Here is a 14,075-nt window from a genome sequence, read left to right as displayed (position 1 = left end):
CTAATCCTCAGCCTTACTGTTATCCCTACCCTAACCCTAAACCAGGCAATCACAAGTCATCTCGAACCCTAAGACTTACCCGCAGCACCGCATTTTTAGCTACTTTTCAGCTTTTTATTTTACTTCTTTTTGCTTGGTGACTTTTTCACTCCAGAGGCATTTTGACCACCATTTTTTCACTGATTTCATTTTTGGTGTCAACATTTTACTGGATACCAAAAATTGACAGAAGTCAGAGAGTGCACCTTTTGGAAGAACACAAGAAGGAAACCCCACAGCTTCTGTTTTTGTAACTCTGCAAGAATGATAAGGTGAATGGCACGATCAAAGATTGTGAAGCCAATTGAGTAGCCCTAAAACAGCAAGAAGAACAGAAGGTGTCTGATCTAAAGTCATGGGACTGAAACTTCCCTGAAGAAGCGCCAAAGACACAGAAGATTGCGACTGACTCAATGCGATAACCTGATTTAAAGGGGGAAATCAAGTTGCCTTGTAATGAAGACATATATAATTAGAAATATTGGTATAATTAATACATCTTTATCTACCACAGCTGACATTATATCTGTCATCTATGTGTCTATGTGGTGTGTTTTGTTTTATTACAGTCCTACCAATTTTTGAGGCAGTGCCAAAAACACGGATGATCTTGTGTTGTCCCAAACAGCACCTAAAGAATCTGGAAACATTGTGGAGTTATAAACGGACTGGAAGGAAGAAAATATTGGGAGAATATTCAGTTGTAACCGAAATTAATTCATCATTCATTATCATAAGTAAATTGGAGTCCCATGTGAAATTACAGTTACAGAGTATTACTGCTCTGCAGTATAATATGTCTACCACCAAGTGAGCTAGCATAATACACGTTTTGCTGCCTCCTGCCACCTGTAAACTGGGGAATATTTGGTGGAGCAAGCGGACTGAAAGCCTTGGCTGTAATATGTCAGTTTTCAGCCTAGAACCGGTGAGAGTTCTTTCTGGCCCAGTCCTGGGACATGGGCAAGAAAGTGCAGAGGAGACCAACACGATGCTGATCAGCCTCGAATTGCAATCATGGCTCGCTGTGCACTGTAAGGTAGATCACAAAGCCTGCCTGGGAGTGCACAATATCTGCCATGCTGAAGGACTTGTTCCTGATGATCCCTGATTGTTGGGCAGTTTGGTAGACCGCAATCCTGACTCCCTTTGCACTGTAAGGTAGACCACAATGCCTGCCTGGCAGTGCACAATATCTGCCATGCTGAAGGACTTGTTCCTGATGATCCCTGATTTTTTGGCAGTTTGGTAGACCGCAATCCTGACTCCCTGTGCACTGTAAGGTAGATCACAAAGCCTGCCTGGCAGTGCACAACATCTGCCTTGGTGAAGGGCTTCTCCCTAATAATCCACGTTTCTTGGCCAGTTTGGTTACCACACTCTAAATGAGGTGATTCACCCCAAGGACCAGTGGATGTGAAGTGCCTGTGTGCTCGGGCGAAAGACAGCAAATCTTCACAAGCCTTATAATGATCAAGCCCCTGTGTGGAACGTGTTTTGACCTTTATTACAGTACCTTAATCTTGGAGTCTAGCTGAAGCATTGGTGGCAGTGGTGGCCTTAGGCCTCTCCGGGTGCTGATTCTTATGCTTTTACAGTGCCAAAGCTTGTGCTTTGCAAAACTTTACCCATTTCCTACTGTTAGTAGCCAAATATTTCGTGTTTCAGGAAAACACAGTTGACAGCATACCATGTTTCTTTGCACCCTTGCTATACAGTTGTGGGTGGTTAAATCAGCAGTGTACAGTACATACATTCTTCACTCACCTGGATTGTGCCAACTCAAGCAGGAGATGATGGGGGCAAGACTAAATTGTTGACAAATTTCAGTGATTCAAAATGTTTGCAGTAATAGCACCTAGCAATCCATTTATGGATGCAACTTCTAAAGTATTATATTCTGTTTTATAGCAATGCCAGTGATGAAAGGGCTGTCTGCAAACCCAAGAAGAAGGGTAAGAAATCAAATAAATATTATGAACTTTGATTTTTAAATTGTGTGGTAATAATTCATGTTACTAACATTATTACATTTCTGTTAATTTTTTTCAATTAAGAAATAGGTTAGTCAAGACGCACAGACTACATAGTACTGCACTACTGTTAAAAGATGCCAGCCCATATGCTGGCTAAGCCCACTCTGTACAGCCCTCTGCTGCTCTCGAGCTAGGTCCACGCTTTAAACAATACACAAAATAAAAAATAAAGATGCCCCATTGCCGAATAAAAATCTTACTTTGGACGCAACTATCCCATTCTAGTCGTTTTGGCCAAGCCTACTGCCAAAACTATACTTGATGTGGCAAGCAAACGGGGCATCTCATTTTATAATCCTATCATTTTCAAGTTAATGAGATAATTTACTTCAATGCACACGTACTGATCTGATAAGAAAAGGTCACCAAGCATTCCATAGATCGCAAGTATATTAGACTCAATTGGTGAGTTACCGCTGTCTTTTTAGGGTTTGGCCCATGAGTGTCACTTTAGTGAAATCTGGCAGAGCATTGGTAAGAGCCATTGTAGATGGTAAATGTGTATGCATAGATATCCCTCTTAGTGATGTGTCTTTATTGTTCCTTTTGTATGTTTCTGGCATTGTGATTTTCTAAAAGGTGCACATTCTTTGTGTGTCTTAGCTTCACCTGTTTGCCTCTGAGGTCAATTTAATGAGGTGACGACTATATGCCCTGGGCTTCAAAGAACAGCTCTACCTTTTTTGTCTCAAGTGTGCAAATGTTTTTTGTTAAGTAGGTTGTTATCTCCTGTAAAGGTGTGAACTTGATTGCTGGTCTTTTGTCATTGCATGAAGGTTATTAGGGCATTCTGGCATTACAGCCAAAACCTATTGGCTTTGACATTTCTGATTAAAAAGGGGAAGCACTGCCAGACTGTTAACCTCTTAGTTTTTCACAGTTTCCAGATCATGTTAGGTCTGCTGTATTTCAAAGGAGACAACAATAGCATGTCTCAGCAGGACTGCTATAATAGACATTGCACGGTGACCCTACTTCTCAGATGAACTGCTGAACTTGATGAAATAGGACAGTATGGCAGTTCTCTTCAGGGAGGCTGTATTTGAAATGGGACTGTCTCTGTCCTCTTTTCAAACATGTCCATTGTGCCCTCATCTACATTGTTGCAATAGGACCAAAGCCCCTGGTAGCATGAGCTAAATGCAGTCCATGTTATGGATGTTCACAAAGTCCAGGAAGATCCCCCATGAGTACCAGTGAGTGATGTCGGCTGTATGCACTCTCTTCCAGAATCGGGTCAGTGCTTGTCTCAGCAACAGTAGTAAGTTTATAATGAGTTCACACCCTCTGCTTGCGATGGGCTATAATCCCTTAATGGGGTTGCCAACAAACACTCAATGGGGTCTTTCGGATCCTCAAACCCACCATTTCCCCAGGTTCTTTGACCATATCGTCCCAATAACTTTCCAGTTTGGGACATTGCCAACATATAAGAATGCAGGACCCAGCACTCCACATCTCCTCCACCACTGCCTTTTCCCCACTTTACAAACCATTTTGTAGATCTGTTCCGAAGGGTTGGTGCAGGTCGATGCTTGACTTCGTGGCCCATGTTCTTCATTCGGAGCCTAGTGATTTCGTTGCTGAATAATCACTGCACATATTTCTCACTGCAGAATATTCATCGCCAAGATATTCACCTACAATATATAATTAAAAGAAAGGTACAGATAGTAAGCTTGGGAAAGGGGATAATGTTTTTTTATGGGGTGGGTTGTGGGATTAGGGGTTAATGGTGGACCGCGGGGGGATACCACTGCATTTTGCTGCTGCACTGACCATTCAAAAATGAAACATTCGAGGATGAAAAAACCTGGGTTAAAAACACATGATGGAACATTTCATCCAGGTGCTTCCTCAGATTCCACTGCCAAGTTATTATTTATGCTGGAGCAACTCATCGATCAATGCTATAAGAACCTTATATATATATCCCAGAGGCCAGGCTTTGCATGCCCAGGAAATGGAATACTAGTTTTTCGACTGCATTGCGAGACCTCTTTGCGACAGCTTTTATCTTGGTTCAGCACTAGTACTGTATTTGCAAGTGTGCATGCTCTCAAGATCCGGCAACCTGGAGTATTCCCTGCATTCTATAAAGGATTTTATTTTGTCCCTCTTGGAAAAATGAATGAAATGAATTTGCATCCATCCCATCTCCATTTCTTGAATCCCACCTGCCTTTACACTGGGGTGGGTAAATGTAGGGTTTCCATGAAACGATGCTGCTGGACCTGGAAAAGAGGTCAGACCTTGACTAATAGCTAACCTACACCAGACTCTTATTGTGTTGCTGGAAGATCATACATAGCCAACACCGGTAACCAGTGATAAAGTCGCCTGGGAAAAGTTCACCAGAGGGCGACATTTCCCCAAATCTGCACTCTGACCAAAACCAAGCACTTTCCCCAAATATTTTATGACTGGAGTTAGAATAGTAATTAATACCTGTCCTAGAATATGTGAGGGAAGGCTTTAAGCGGTGCAGGGAAAATAATCGCCTACCTGGGGTATATTTCCCAGGGGACATTTTCACGTAGAACCCCAACACCCTTTCTTCTAAGAGTGCCATTTCATTAGCTTATCTTGATGTGTTATGACCATTGACAGTGTTAGCAAATAATTCAATGTTTGGGGGTTCTGCTGTCCCTTTATATGCAATCTTACTCTTTTTGCTTGTCCCCTTTGTTTTTTCATTCTCTGGCTTATGTTTTATTTTTGTGACCAGAGGGCGATCTGTGAAAGCCCCCATGCTACAGCAACCATTATTTAGTATATGGTCCTATGGTAGAACATGCATACTTTTTCAGCCCCTCATTTTGGCCATAGTGATTTTAGCACCCTACATTGGTTTTTAGGAAAAAGGCTGTTCGCAGCTATACTTTATTTTTGGCTTCACCATGGCGCAAGCCGTTTTAAAGTGGTGCCAATATATGCCCTAAATGTGGTATATGCTGTCTCCAAAACCCAAACCGTCATATGAACTACTAAGCTTGTTTCTTGTTCACAGGTGTGGTAAACTCAAATATCTTTTGTCGGACTTTCAGCACCATCTCTTGATGACCATTATGCCACTGAATTCCCAAACATACCACTGTTTCAGCTGGCCCTTGAATTTTGTTAGGGTTAATCTCCCACCCTTCATTCTTCAACCCATCAATGTTGGCTTCTAACTGATTTTGCATTCTCGGGTCATCCTTGCCCTGGATCAGAATATCATCAATTTAATGTGAAATCTGGATATCAGGTAGGCATGGTATTTTGTCCAAATGTTCTTCCACCAGGTGGTGACAAATGGTTTGGCTGTGCAAGTACCACATAGAAAACCTGTGAAGGTGTACTGATGCCTATTCCAAGAAAATGAAAACTGCTTTTGTCACTCCTCAGCAATTGGCACAGAGAAACATTAGCTAAATCTACCACTGCATACCAGGTTCCCTCAAACCTTTGTACGTTCTCAATTAAAGTGATAGCGTCTGGGACTGTGGGGACCAAAGGAGGAGTGCGTTTGTTCAATTCTCTATAATCCTCCAGATCCCATCCCCTTTTTTCAGAGGCCAGATCAGATTATTCCAAGCAGTAGTAACAGGACGTACCACTCCTGCTTCTACATATCCCTAAATGGTGTCTGAAATTTCCTTTTGTCCCCTGGGAATGTGGTATTGCTTTATAGACACACGCTTCATGGCCAAAGTCACGTGTACCAGAGGGAATTTCAATTTGCCTACAATAAATGCTGTACATGTTAATGCATTCACTCCAAACTGATAAGTTTTACATCCCAGTCCTAAAGTCAACCCTTCCAAAATGTTGAAACCAATTATATATTCAGGTATCGGGGCAATCAACACTTGATATTTCTGCTTTGACAAATTGCCTATATTCATTTCCACTCCTGTATGTACTGCAGGTGTTTCCTTTACCCCCAGCCCACTAATGGTAAAGTGTCGACCTTTACATTTTTAAGGATTTCTATGAATCAATGAAGCCTCCGCCCCGGTATCTATCAAAGCTCTGTTGCTTCCTAGCTAGGTTTCCGCCATACAAAACCCAAATATAAATTCAAAAAATGTTACGTGTTTTTATGAAATGGTTTCTATCCTGTCTATTTTTTACATCAATCTGGTACCCATGATGGAGTTAGGTTCAAGCTCTTTGAACGTTTTAAATAAATAAATACATCTTAATTTAAATCCTTTGAGATCATTGTCTTTCAGTTTATACTTATTAGTTGAGGCTGGGTTCAGCCTTTCGTAAATGGGACTTAGTTTAGCTGCCTTGTAATAAGTGCAAATACTCAGACATGCCTGTCGTCCTATATCAGAATGAAACAGAGCTGCCTTGGAGATCCTCAGAGTAAATCACTGCCACATCAATGACATAATATCCTCTGGCATGGTCCTCTACGTATAATTGGCTATGTGTGCCACGTATGGAAAAGGTAAAGCAACTGGGCAAAATGTACATCTGAAGAGAGGCTAACCTGTCTGACTATGATATTGTTAGATTTCTGCATGACTTCAGTTGCTCTGATACTTGACAACCTTGAGTAGCTTGCATAATGCAGCCCCGCTAGTCTCCTGGTTATCTGATCCCCAAGTATCTTATTTTAAAGGCGATCCATCTGAATGGGGTACCTTCTTCTGGAGCAACCAGGGCATCTTTGTCAGTGGCAAGGTTAATGGCCATCTTTTTAGCTAGGTTTATTTTGAAGCCAAAGGTCTGCCTGAAGGAGTCTTATCAGTTTCAAGAGCTTGGGGTCAGAAGTGTCAAGATCGGTTGCGATCATCATGATGTCAGCAAACAGGGAATCTTGTGTGTGACTGAATAGTTCTCGAGTATGGGATTTTCTCATTACTCAGATGCTCCAGGATATTGCGTCAGGAAATGGAAAATGTTGCGGCATAAAATGCACCTTTTGCTGCACAAAACTGTAATTTCTGCCGCATTTTTGCAGCACATTTTCTGACTGGAGGGTGTGAGATTGGGAAATTACAAAGGCAAAACTTTCAATTTCCTTTCTGTTCTCTTGCCTTGTGAGCTGTGCCAGTGGTTCAACCACCATCAATCACAAAGAACATAGCGGATAGTGGGTAACCCTATTTCCCTGATGCAAATAATGTTAAAAGGTGGACGTTAACTTACCCTGTGCCCATTGGTGCAGAACATATTGCATAACGCCTGTTAAAATGTTTTCTCTGCATTCAACATTATCCTCAGGAATGTCCACCCACCACAGTCCAGGGCTTTCTCTGGCATCGCTCTTTGTCCTATGAACTACTTCATCCAGGCCAAATATGTCTTACATTATCCAATCCTTTTCTTCCCATCACAGAACTTACTGGTCCCACTCTATTCTTTTTATTTGGTAGCTGACTTGCTGCCTGTTTGCTAGGACCTTGGTGTATAGCTTAGCATCTTTATTTAGCAGCACTGTTGACCCATAAGAAGGGAATAATGCCGGTGTTCAGCAGAACCATGAATGTTGCTTCTCCTGTTATTTTGGTAACCGCTCTGTTCGCTCTGATGTAATTAAACATCCCTGCAAGTCGGCTAACAAGTTGGTGCGGGCATGTCTCATGATATGATATGTAAAAAGGCAGAGTGCCAGTTGGTCAGGGAAATGTATTAATCATATGGGTTTTGAATGAAGTAACCACCTTCTTCTTGGTTATCAACCCCCTTAATACTACTTTATTGTGGACTGAGATTTTGGTAGCTACACTTCTGAGCCCTTTTTGCCTCTTCTAACTTTGAATGAGTAGAGGGATCTATAAAACATTCTGAATTGTTCAGCTTTCTCTCTCTCTCTCTTTATTTATTCTTGCCATCCCGTTTTTGCGCCTCCCATATAATTTTCCTTGATTCTGGCTCTACGTCACCTTTCTCATGGTATATTTACTTTACATGTTTTCAGGCGAGTTAAGCCTTATTGATCAGTATATCATTGCACTGTAACGCTCACCTGATTCTCGCAGAGGCGCCGGTCTTGACTGGGCGACTACCGTATCTTCAAAGGTGATGTGCAGCACCTGGTTGGCTCTTTGGGCTGGACCTCTGTGCACTGTATGCCTGACGTGTAGAGTAACATGTCTGCAGATAGAAAATATGGGGTTAATGAACTGGGGTTATTGGGGTGTCCCTATCTCTTTCCTCTTCTTCTCTCCTGTAGACCCCCAAAGGTTAACGCTCTCACCTTAGGTAAGTGAATGCCGAGCTCTCCATCTGCCTCGGGGCAGGGTGCTGTAACCAGTTTCTTCACTGGATAGGTAGCGCAGGCCTCTTGACTTCAGAGGACTGCTGTCCGTCGTTTACTGCACGAACGGTAAGTTTCGAGTCATTCAAATGTCTTTAAAGTCTTTAGTAATGATGTCTCTTGTTTTGCAGGGTTCCGGCGATGGCGGATGACGGGCTGAAGTGAGTTGAAGATGGAGCCCGTGTGATGAATAGAAGCGCCTGGATGCACGTAAGTAAGCGCTTGTTGCCTGCTTCACTATGCGCTCTAACTGTCTTTTTATTTTGCAGGTACGAGTTTGGAGCGGCTGCAGGGTACCGGAATACCCACTGGATTAGATGTGGAAAGGAGTAATGGCACGTGAGTATTAAAGTTCCCCAATGTCTTTAAACGCACCTTGTTTTGTCTTTCAGATGCGGGATGCAGCGCCGAAGGCCTCCGGAGCGTGCGAAGAGTTGGTAAACTTTTGTCTTTCAGATGCCGGAATGCAGTGTGAAGACCTCCGGAGCGCACGAAGAGTAGGTAAGCCTTTGCCTTTCAGATGCCGGAATGCTAACCTGTTCTTTCTTGTCTTTATAGGTGTTGCTGAAGACTGGATTCAGGATGGTAAGCCTTTGCCTTTCAGATGCCGGAATGCTAACCTGTTCTTTCTTGTCTTTATAGGTGTTGCTGAAGACTGGATTCAGGATGGTAAGCCTTTTTCCTTAGGCCCAGGACCGGATGCAGAAGACACGATGAGCGTTCTGCTGCAGAGGTTGCAGAATAACGCAAAGCAAGATTCATCCACCGGGTGTGGTTTAAATAGCCTCCTGTAGTGCTTAGGTGTCTCCTTCCACAGCCACGCCTAAGTAAGAAAAGAGTTCCTGGTAAGAAAAGAGTTCCTGCCTTCCAGAAGAGTTCCAGTGTTCTGAATCTAGGGAGTGGCTCCAGCCCCACCCAACAGGAAAAGTAGTTCCAAACAGAAGAGGATCAGAGGCTCAACTGGCAGGCAAGTAAGCAGCATGGTCTGCTGAAGGTAAGTCCACCCAAGCATTATGAGCCCGGCGCTTCCAGCGCTGGGACTGGGCATATTTATGAGCCTGGTGCCACTGGCGCCAGGACTGGGTCCAAAAGGTCCCATTTGGGACTGGTTGGCACTCGGAACCTGGGTTATGGATCTGCTTCCAAGGGAGTTGGGAAAACCCTGATCTTTTGGAAGCAGAGATCATGACAGTACCCCCCCCTCAAGGCCCCTCCCAAACCGGGCTTCTCCGGGGGTTTTGGCTTGTCAGGAAATGTTCGGTGAAATCTTTTGATTAGGCGAGGAGCGTGGACATATTCAGCAGGTTCCCAGGATCTCTCTTGGGGGCCGTAGCCTTTCCAGTCAATTAGGTAGAATAGTTTAGATTTGGAGATCTTGGAGTCCAGAATGCTTTTGACTTCAAACTCGAGTTCTCCATCCACTAGGATAGGTTTTGGAGATTTGGTTAGTCGGGTTTGAGGTTGCACGGGTTTTAATAGAGAGACGTGGAAGACCGGATGTATCTTCATGTGCGGGGGCAAGTCCAACTTGACCGCTACTGGGTTTACTATGGTAGTGATGGAATAGGGACCAAGGTATCTTGGGTTGAATGTGCGTGGCCCTTTTAGAGATAGATATTTGGTGGATAACCAGACTTGATCCCCTACTTGATAGTGAGGGGCTTCCTTCCGATGTTGATCTGCTCCTTTCTTGTATTGTTCTTTAGCCCTTTGAAGGTGAGAAACAGCTTCCTTAAAGGCTTGGGTGATTGTAGAATGCAGGTAGTCTACTGCTAGTGTTTCAAGATCTTGGAGGGGATCCAACTCCGAGGTTCGAGGGTGACTGCCGTACAAAAGAAAAAACGGGGTTTTCCCAGTTCCCGAATGGACAGAGTTATTGTAGGCATACTCGGCTATCCAAAGGATATCTTTCCAAGTTTTTTCAGTTTGTTGCAGCATGCAGCGTAAATACTGTTCCAGAGTTTGATTGGTCCTCTCGGTTTGCCCGTCGGTCTGAGGGTGGTGACTGGTCGATAGTCTCACATCAATTTGAGCCGACCGACAGCAACTTCGCCAAAAATGAGAAATAAATTGACTACCTCGATCCGAAATTAGAACCGAAGGAAAACCGTGCAGTCGGACGATGTTTTCGAGAAATTCTCGGGCCAGAGTTGCTGCTGTTGGCAAGCCTTTGAGCGGAATGAAATGCGCCATCTTGGAGAATAAGTCCACGATTACTAGAATCGTATTGTATCCGGAGCATGGAGGTAGATCGGTGATGAAGTCCATAGAAAGCGTATGCCAAGGGCGAGGTGGGATGTCAATAGGGCGTAAGAGGCCTGCTGGTCTTTCCTTTTGACTCTTGTTTTGGGCGCATACTCCACAGGACATTATAAAGTCTCTGATATCTTTTTTCCAAGACGGCCACCAGAAGTAGCGCTTGATCTTTTCTGAGGTCTTGGCTATACCGGGATGACCTTCCATTAAAGAGTCGTGATAACAAGAGATTACTTTTTTCTGTAAATCTGTGCTGGGTAGGTATAATCGTTCTTGGAAATACAATAAGTTGTCCTTTACTGCAAAGTCCTTTCCCTGCAGATGCCAATTCTGTATGTCTGCTGGAGTTACAAGTTGCCTGGCTTTATCCTTAACTTCCTCTATGGATTCTGTGGCGATTACACCCAGAATTCTTTGTTCGGGAATGATTGGTACAGGTTTAGGGTTGACCAAGTGTTCTTCCACTCCCATCCGAGAAAGGGCATCGGCTTTACCGTTCTTTGTACCAGGTCGATAGGTAATTATGAAGTCAAACTCGGCAAAGAATAATGCCCAACGGAGTTGTCTAGAGGATTGGGCTTTTGCGGTCTTCAAATATTGCAGGTTTCGGTGATCCGTAATCACAGTAACGGTGTGTCGGGCCCCCAGCAGATAATGCCGCCAAGCCTTAAAGGCAGACTTGATAGCCAGAAGTTCCTTGTCAGTAATCGTGTAATTGATTTCAGGAGGCGAGAATTTGCGGGACCAAAATGCCACGGGATGCAACTGATTGGTTACCGGGTCCTTTTGTGATAGAACTGCCCCCATGGCAAGGCTTGAAGCATCAGTTTCCACGATGTAGGGGAGTTCGGGGCGAGGGTGTTTTAAGATTGGTGCAGAGATAAATTTAGTCTTCAAATCCTGGAAAGCTTGTTCCGCCTCGGTAGACCATTCAAAACGTTTGTTTTTCTTTAACAAGGCAGTGATGGGCTGGACTATTCGAGAGAATTCGGGGATAAACCTGCGGTAAAAGTTAGCGAAGCCTAACATGCTTTGCACACCTTTTACGGAGGATGGTGATGGCCATTTGAGAACTGCATCGACCTTCTTTGAATCCATACGCACTCCGCCAGGTGATAATATGAATCCCAAGAATTCAACTTCAGTCACGTTGAAAACACATTTTTCCAACTTAGCGAAAAGTTTGTGTTGACGCAATCTTTCGAGGACCATTTTCACGTGTTTCCGATGTTCAGATTCCGATGAAGAATAAACGAGGATGTTGTCAATGTAAACAACAACACATACATCTATGAGCTCTCTGAGGACATCGTTCATAAAATATTGAAAGGCGGCCGGGGCATTGCAAAGTCCGAAGGGCATGACCTGATATTCAAATAGCCCATACTTGGTGCGGAAGACCGTCTTCCATTCATCGCCCTCTTTTACTCGTACCAAGTGGTAAGCTCCTCTAAGATCCAGCTTTGTATATATGCATGCTTTTCTGACTTGGTCCAGGAGTTCAGGGATCAAAGGTAACGGATATCTATTCTTAACGGTGATCTGGTTCAGGGAGCGATAATCGATACAAGTTCTAAGGTCTCCTTCCTTTTTTGGAACGAAGAACAAAGCTGAAGAAGCAGGGGACTTGGAAGGACGAATAAACCCATTTGCCAGGTATTGATCCAGGTATTGTCGAAGGTGAAGGTTCTCAGGCTCGGTGAGGGCATAAATTCTACTACAAGGAGGAGTAGATCCAGGTATCAGGTCTATCTGGCAGTCATAAGACCTATGAGGAGGTAGAGAGTTAGCCTGATCCTTCCGGAAAACATCTTGGTATTGTAGGTATTCGGGAGGTAACTGGGGAGTCTCTGAAGAAATTGCGGCCAGTGCAACACCAGGTGGAGGGTGACGAGTAGAGACACATTCTGGAAACTGGACCGTTCTTGCTCGCCAATCGATCAGAGGATTGTGTTTCTCTAACCAAGGTATTCCTAGAATAATCTGAAACTGAGGGGCCTTGATCACATCGAACACGATCTTCTCATGGTGTCCATCTTGACTTACTAGCATCACCTCTTGAGTGGTATGCGTTACTGGCCCGGAGGCTATCTCCGTACCATCCACCGTAGTAATGACGTCCTTTACAGCCTTGGGACAAAGAGTTAGATTCATCCTCAAAACCATTTCATGATCCACATAATTGCCGATGGCACCGCTGTCGACGTAAGCTTCAATTGCATGTAATCGATCCGGATTATCAGGGCTAATGAGGACCATAGGTATCACGAAATGCGAGGTCACGGAACTGGTTTTCACGCTCGGCAAGAGGACCTCTATTCTTGTCGGGCGAGGTCGTTTCCCTGCTCAGAGTTTGTAACTTTGGTAACTGCAGCTCCTACTGCCTTCTTGGCAGGTTTCACCGGACAGTCTCGAAGAAAGTGCCCTGAGTTTCCGCAATATAGGCATAATTGCAACTGTTTCCTCCTTTCCCGCTCCCTTTGTGTTAGAGGACCTTTCAGACCCCCTATTTGCATGGGTTCCCCGGAGTCTACTCCTTTGGAAGGAGTTGGCGGTTTGGAAAATACTCGAGCATCAAACTTGGAACGATCGGCCTTCCTGTTCTGCAGCCTGTGATCTATTTGAACGACCAAGTCTATATAATCCGAACAGTCTTGTGGGGGATTCACTACTTGGGCTAAAACGTCTTTGAGCTCTCCACGTAGACCTCTATAAAACAGCGTAATCCTTTTGTCCTCAGGCCATTGAGTTTCCACTATTAGTCTATTGAAAGATGCAATATAAGCCAAAAGGTCTTGATTACCCTGTCGCAACGAAAGAAGCTCATTGTCCAAGGCCTGCCCCTGTGAATGTCTTGCGAACAGTTTTTCCATACTAAGCTGAAAGGCTTGAAAATCATGGAGAACCAGATCATCTTGATTAACTAGAGGGATCGACCAGTCTGCCGCATTGCCACTAAGGTACGAAAGTACAAAAGCTACTTTTGCTTGATCAGTTGGAAAGGCTGCTGGCCGGCATAAGAAGTGCAACCGGCACTGATTGATAAATACTGCAAACCTCTTTGGGTCACCAGAAAATCGTTCGGGCGGAGCCAGAGGTACATTCCCAGGTAGGTTGATCTGCACTGGATTCATAGAGGATGTTGAAGGAAGATTTGCCCCTGATGCGGGTAACGGGGTCTGTCCGGCTTGTGACTGTAGCACTTGTCTAGCAAGATTGTCTGTTCTCTCCTTGGAAATAATTAGTTCCCTTCTTAGAGCATTCGTTTCCTGACGAGCTGCATGCACTTCTGCCCTTAGTTCCCCAAGTAACCAGGCTAGGGGGTCAGTATCTGAGGTTTCCATAGCGCCTGGGCGAGAGTTTTGCGGTAGGCTTTGCGTTCTGTAACGCTCACCTGATTCTCGCAGAGGCGCCGGTCTTGACTGGGCGACTACCGTATCTTCAAAGGTGATGTGTAGCACCCGGTTGGCTCTTTGGGCTGGACCTCT

The 14,075-nt window shown here is 44.3% G+C and overlaps 1 protein-coding gene across 1 annotated transcript in view; it reads left to right on the top strand.

The window, feature by feature from the left end:
* LOC138480909 (uncharacterized) overlaps positions 1–14,075 on the top strand; it is an 829,951-nt gene that overhangs the window by 256,133 nt on the left and 559,743 nt on the right. The window contains exon 6 of the mRNA XM_069612710.1: positions 1,951–1,994. Coding sequence (XP_069468811.1) covers positions 1,951–1,994 — 44 coding nt within the window. The remainder of the gene's footprint in view (positions 1–1,950; positions 1,995–14,075) is intronic.

This window comes from Ambystoma mexicanum, chromosome 5p (genome assembly GCF_040938575.1).
Source record: "Ambystoma mexicanum isolate Mex_15411 chromosome 5p, UKY_AmexF1_1, whole genome shotgun sequence".
Taxonomy (NCBI): Eukaryota; Metazoa; Chordata; class Amphibia; order Caudata; family Ambystomatidae; genus Ambystoma; species Ambystoma mexicanum.
The sequence above is the reverse complement of the archived record's forward strand: the minus strand, read 5'-3'. Positions and strand labels throughout refer to the sequence as shown.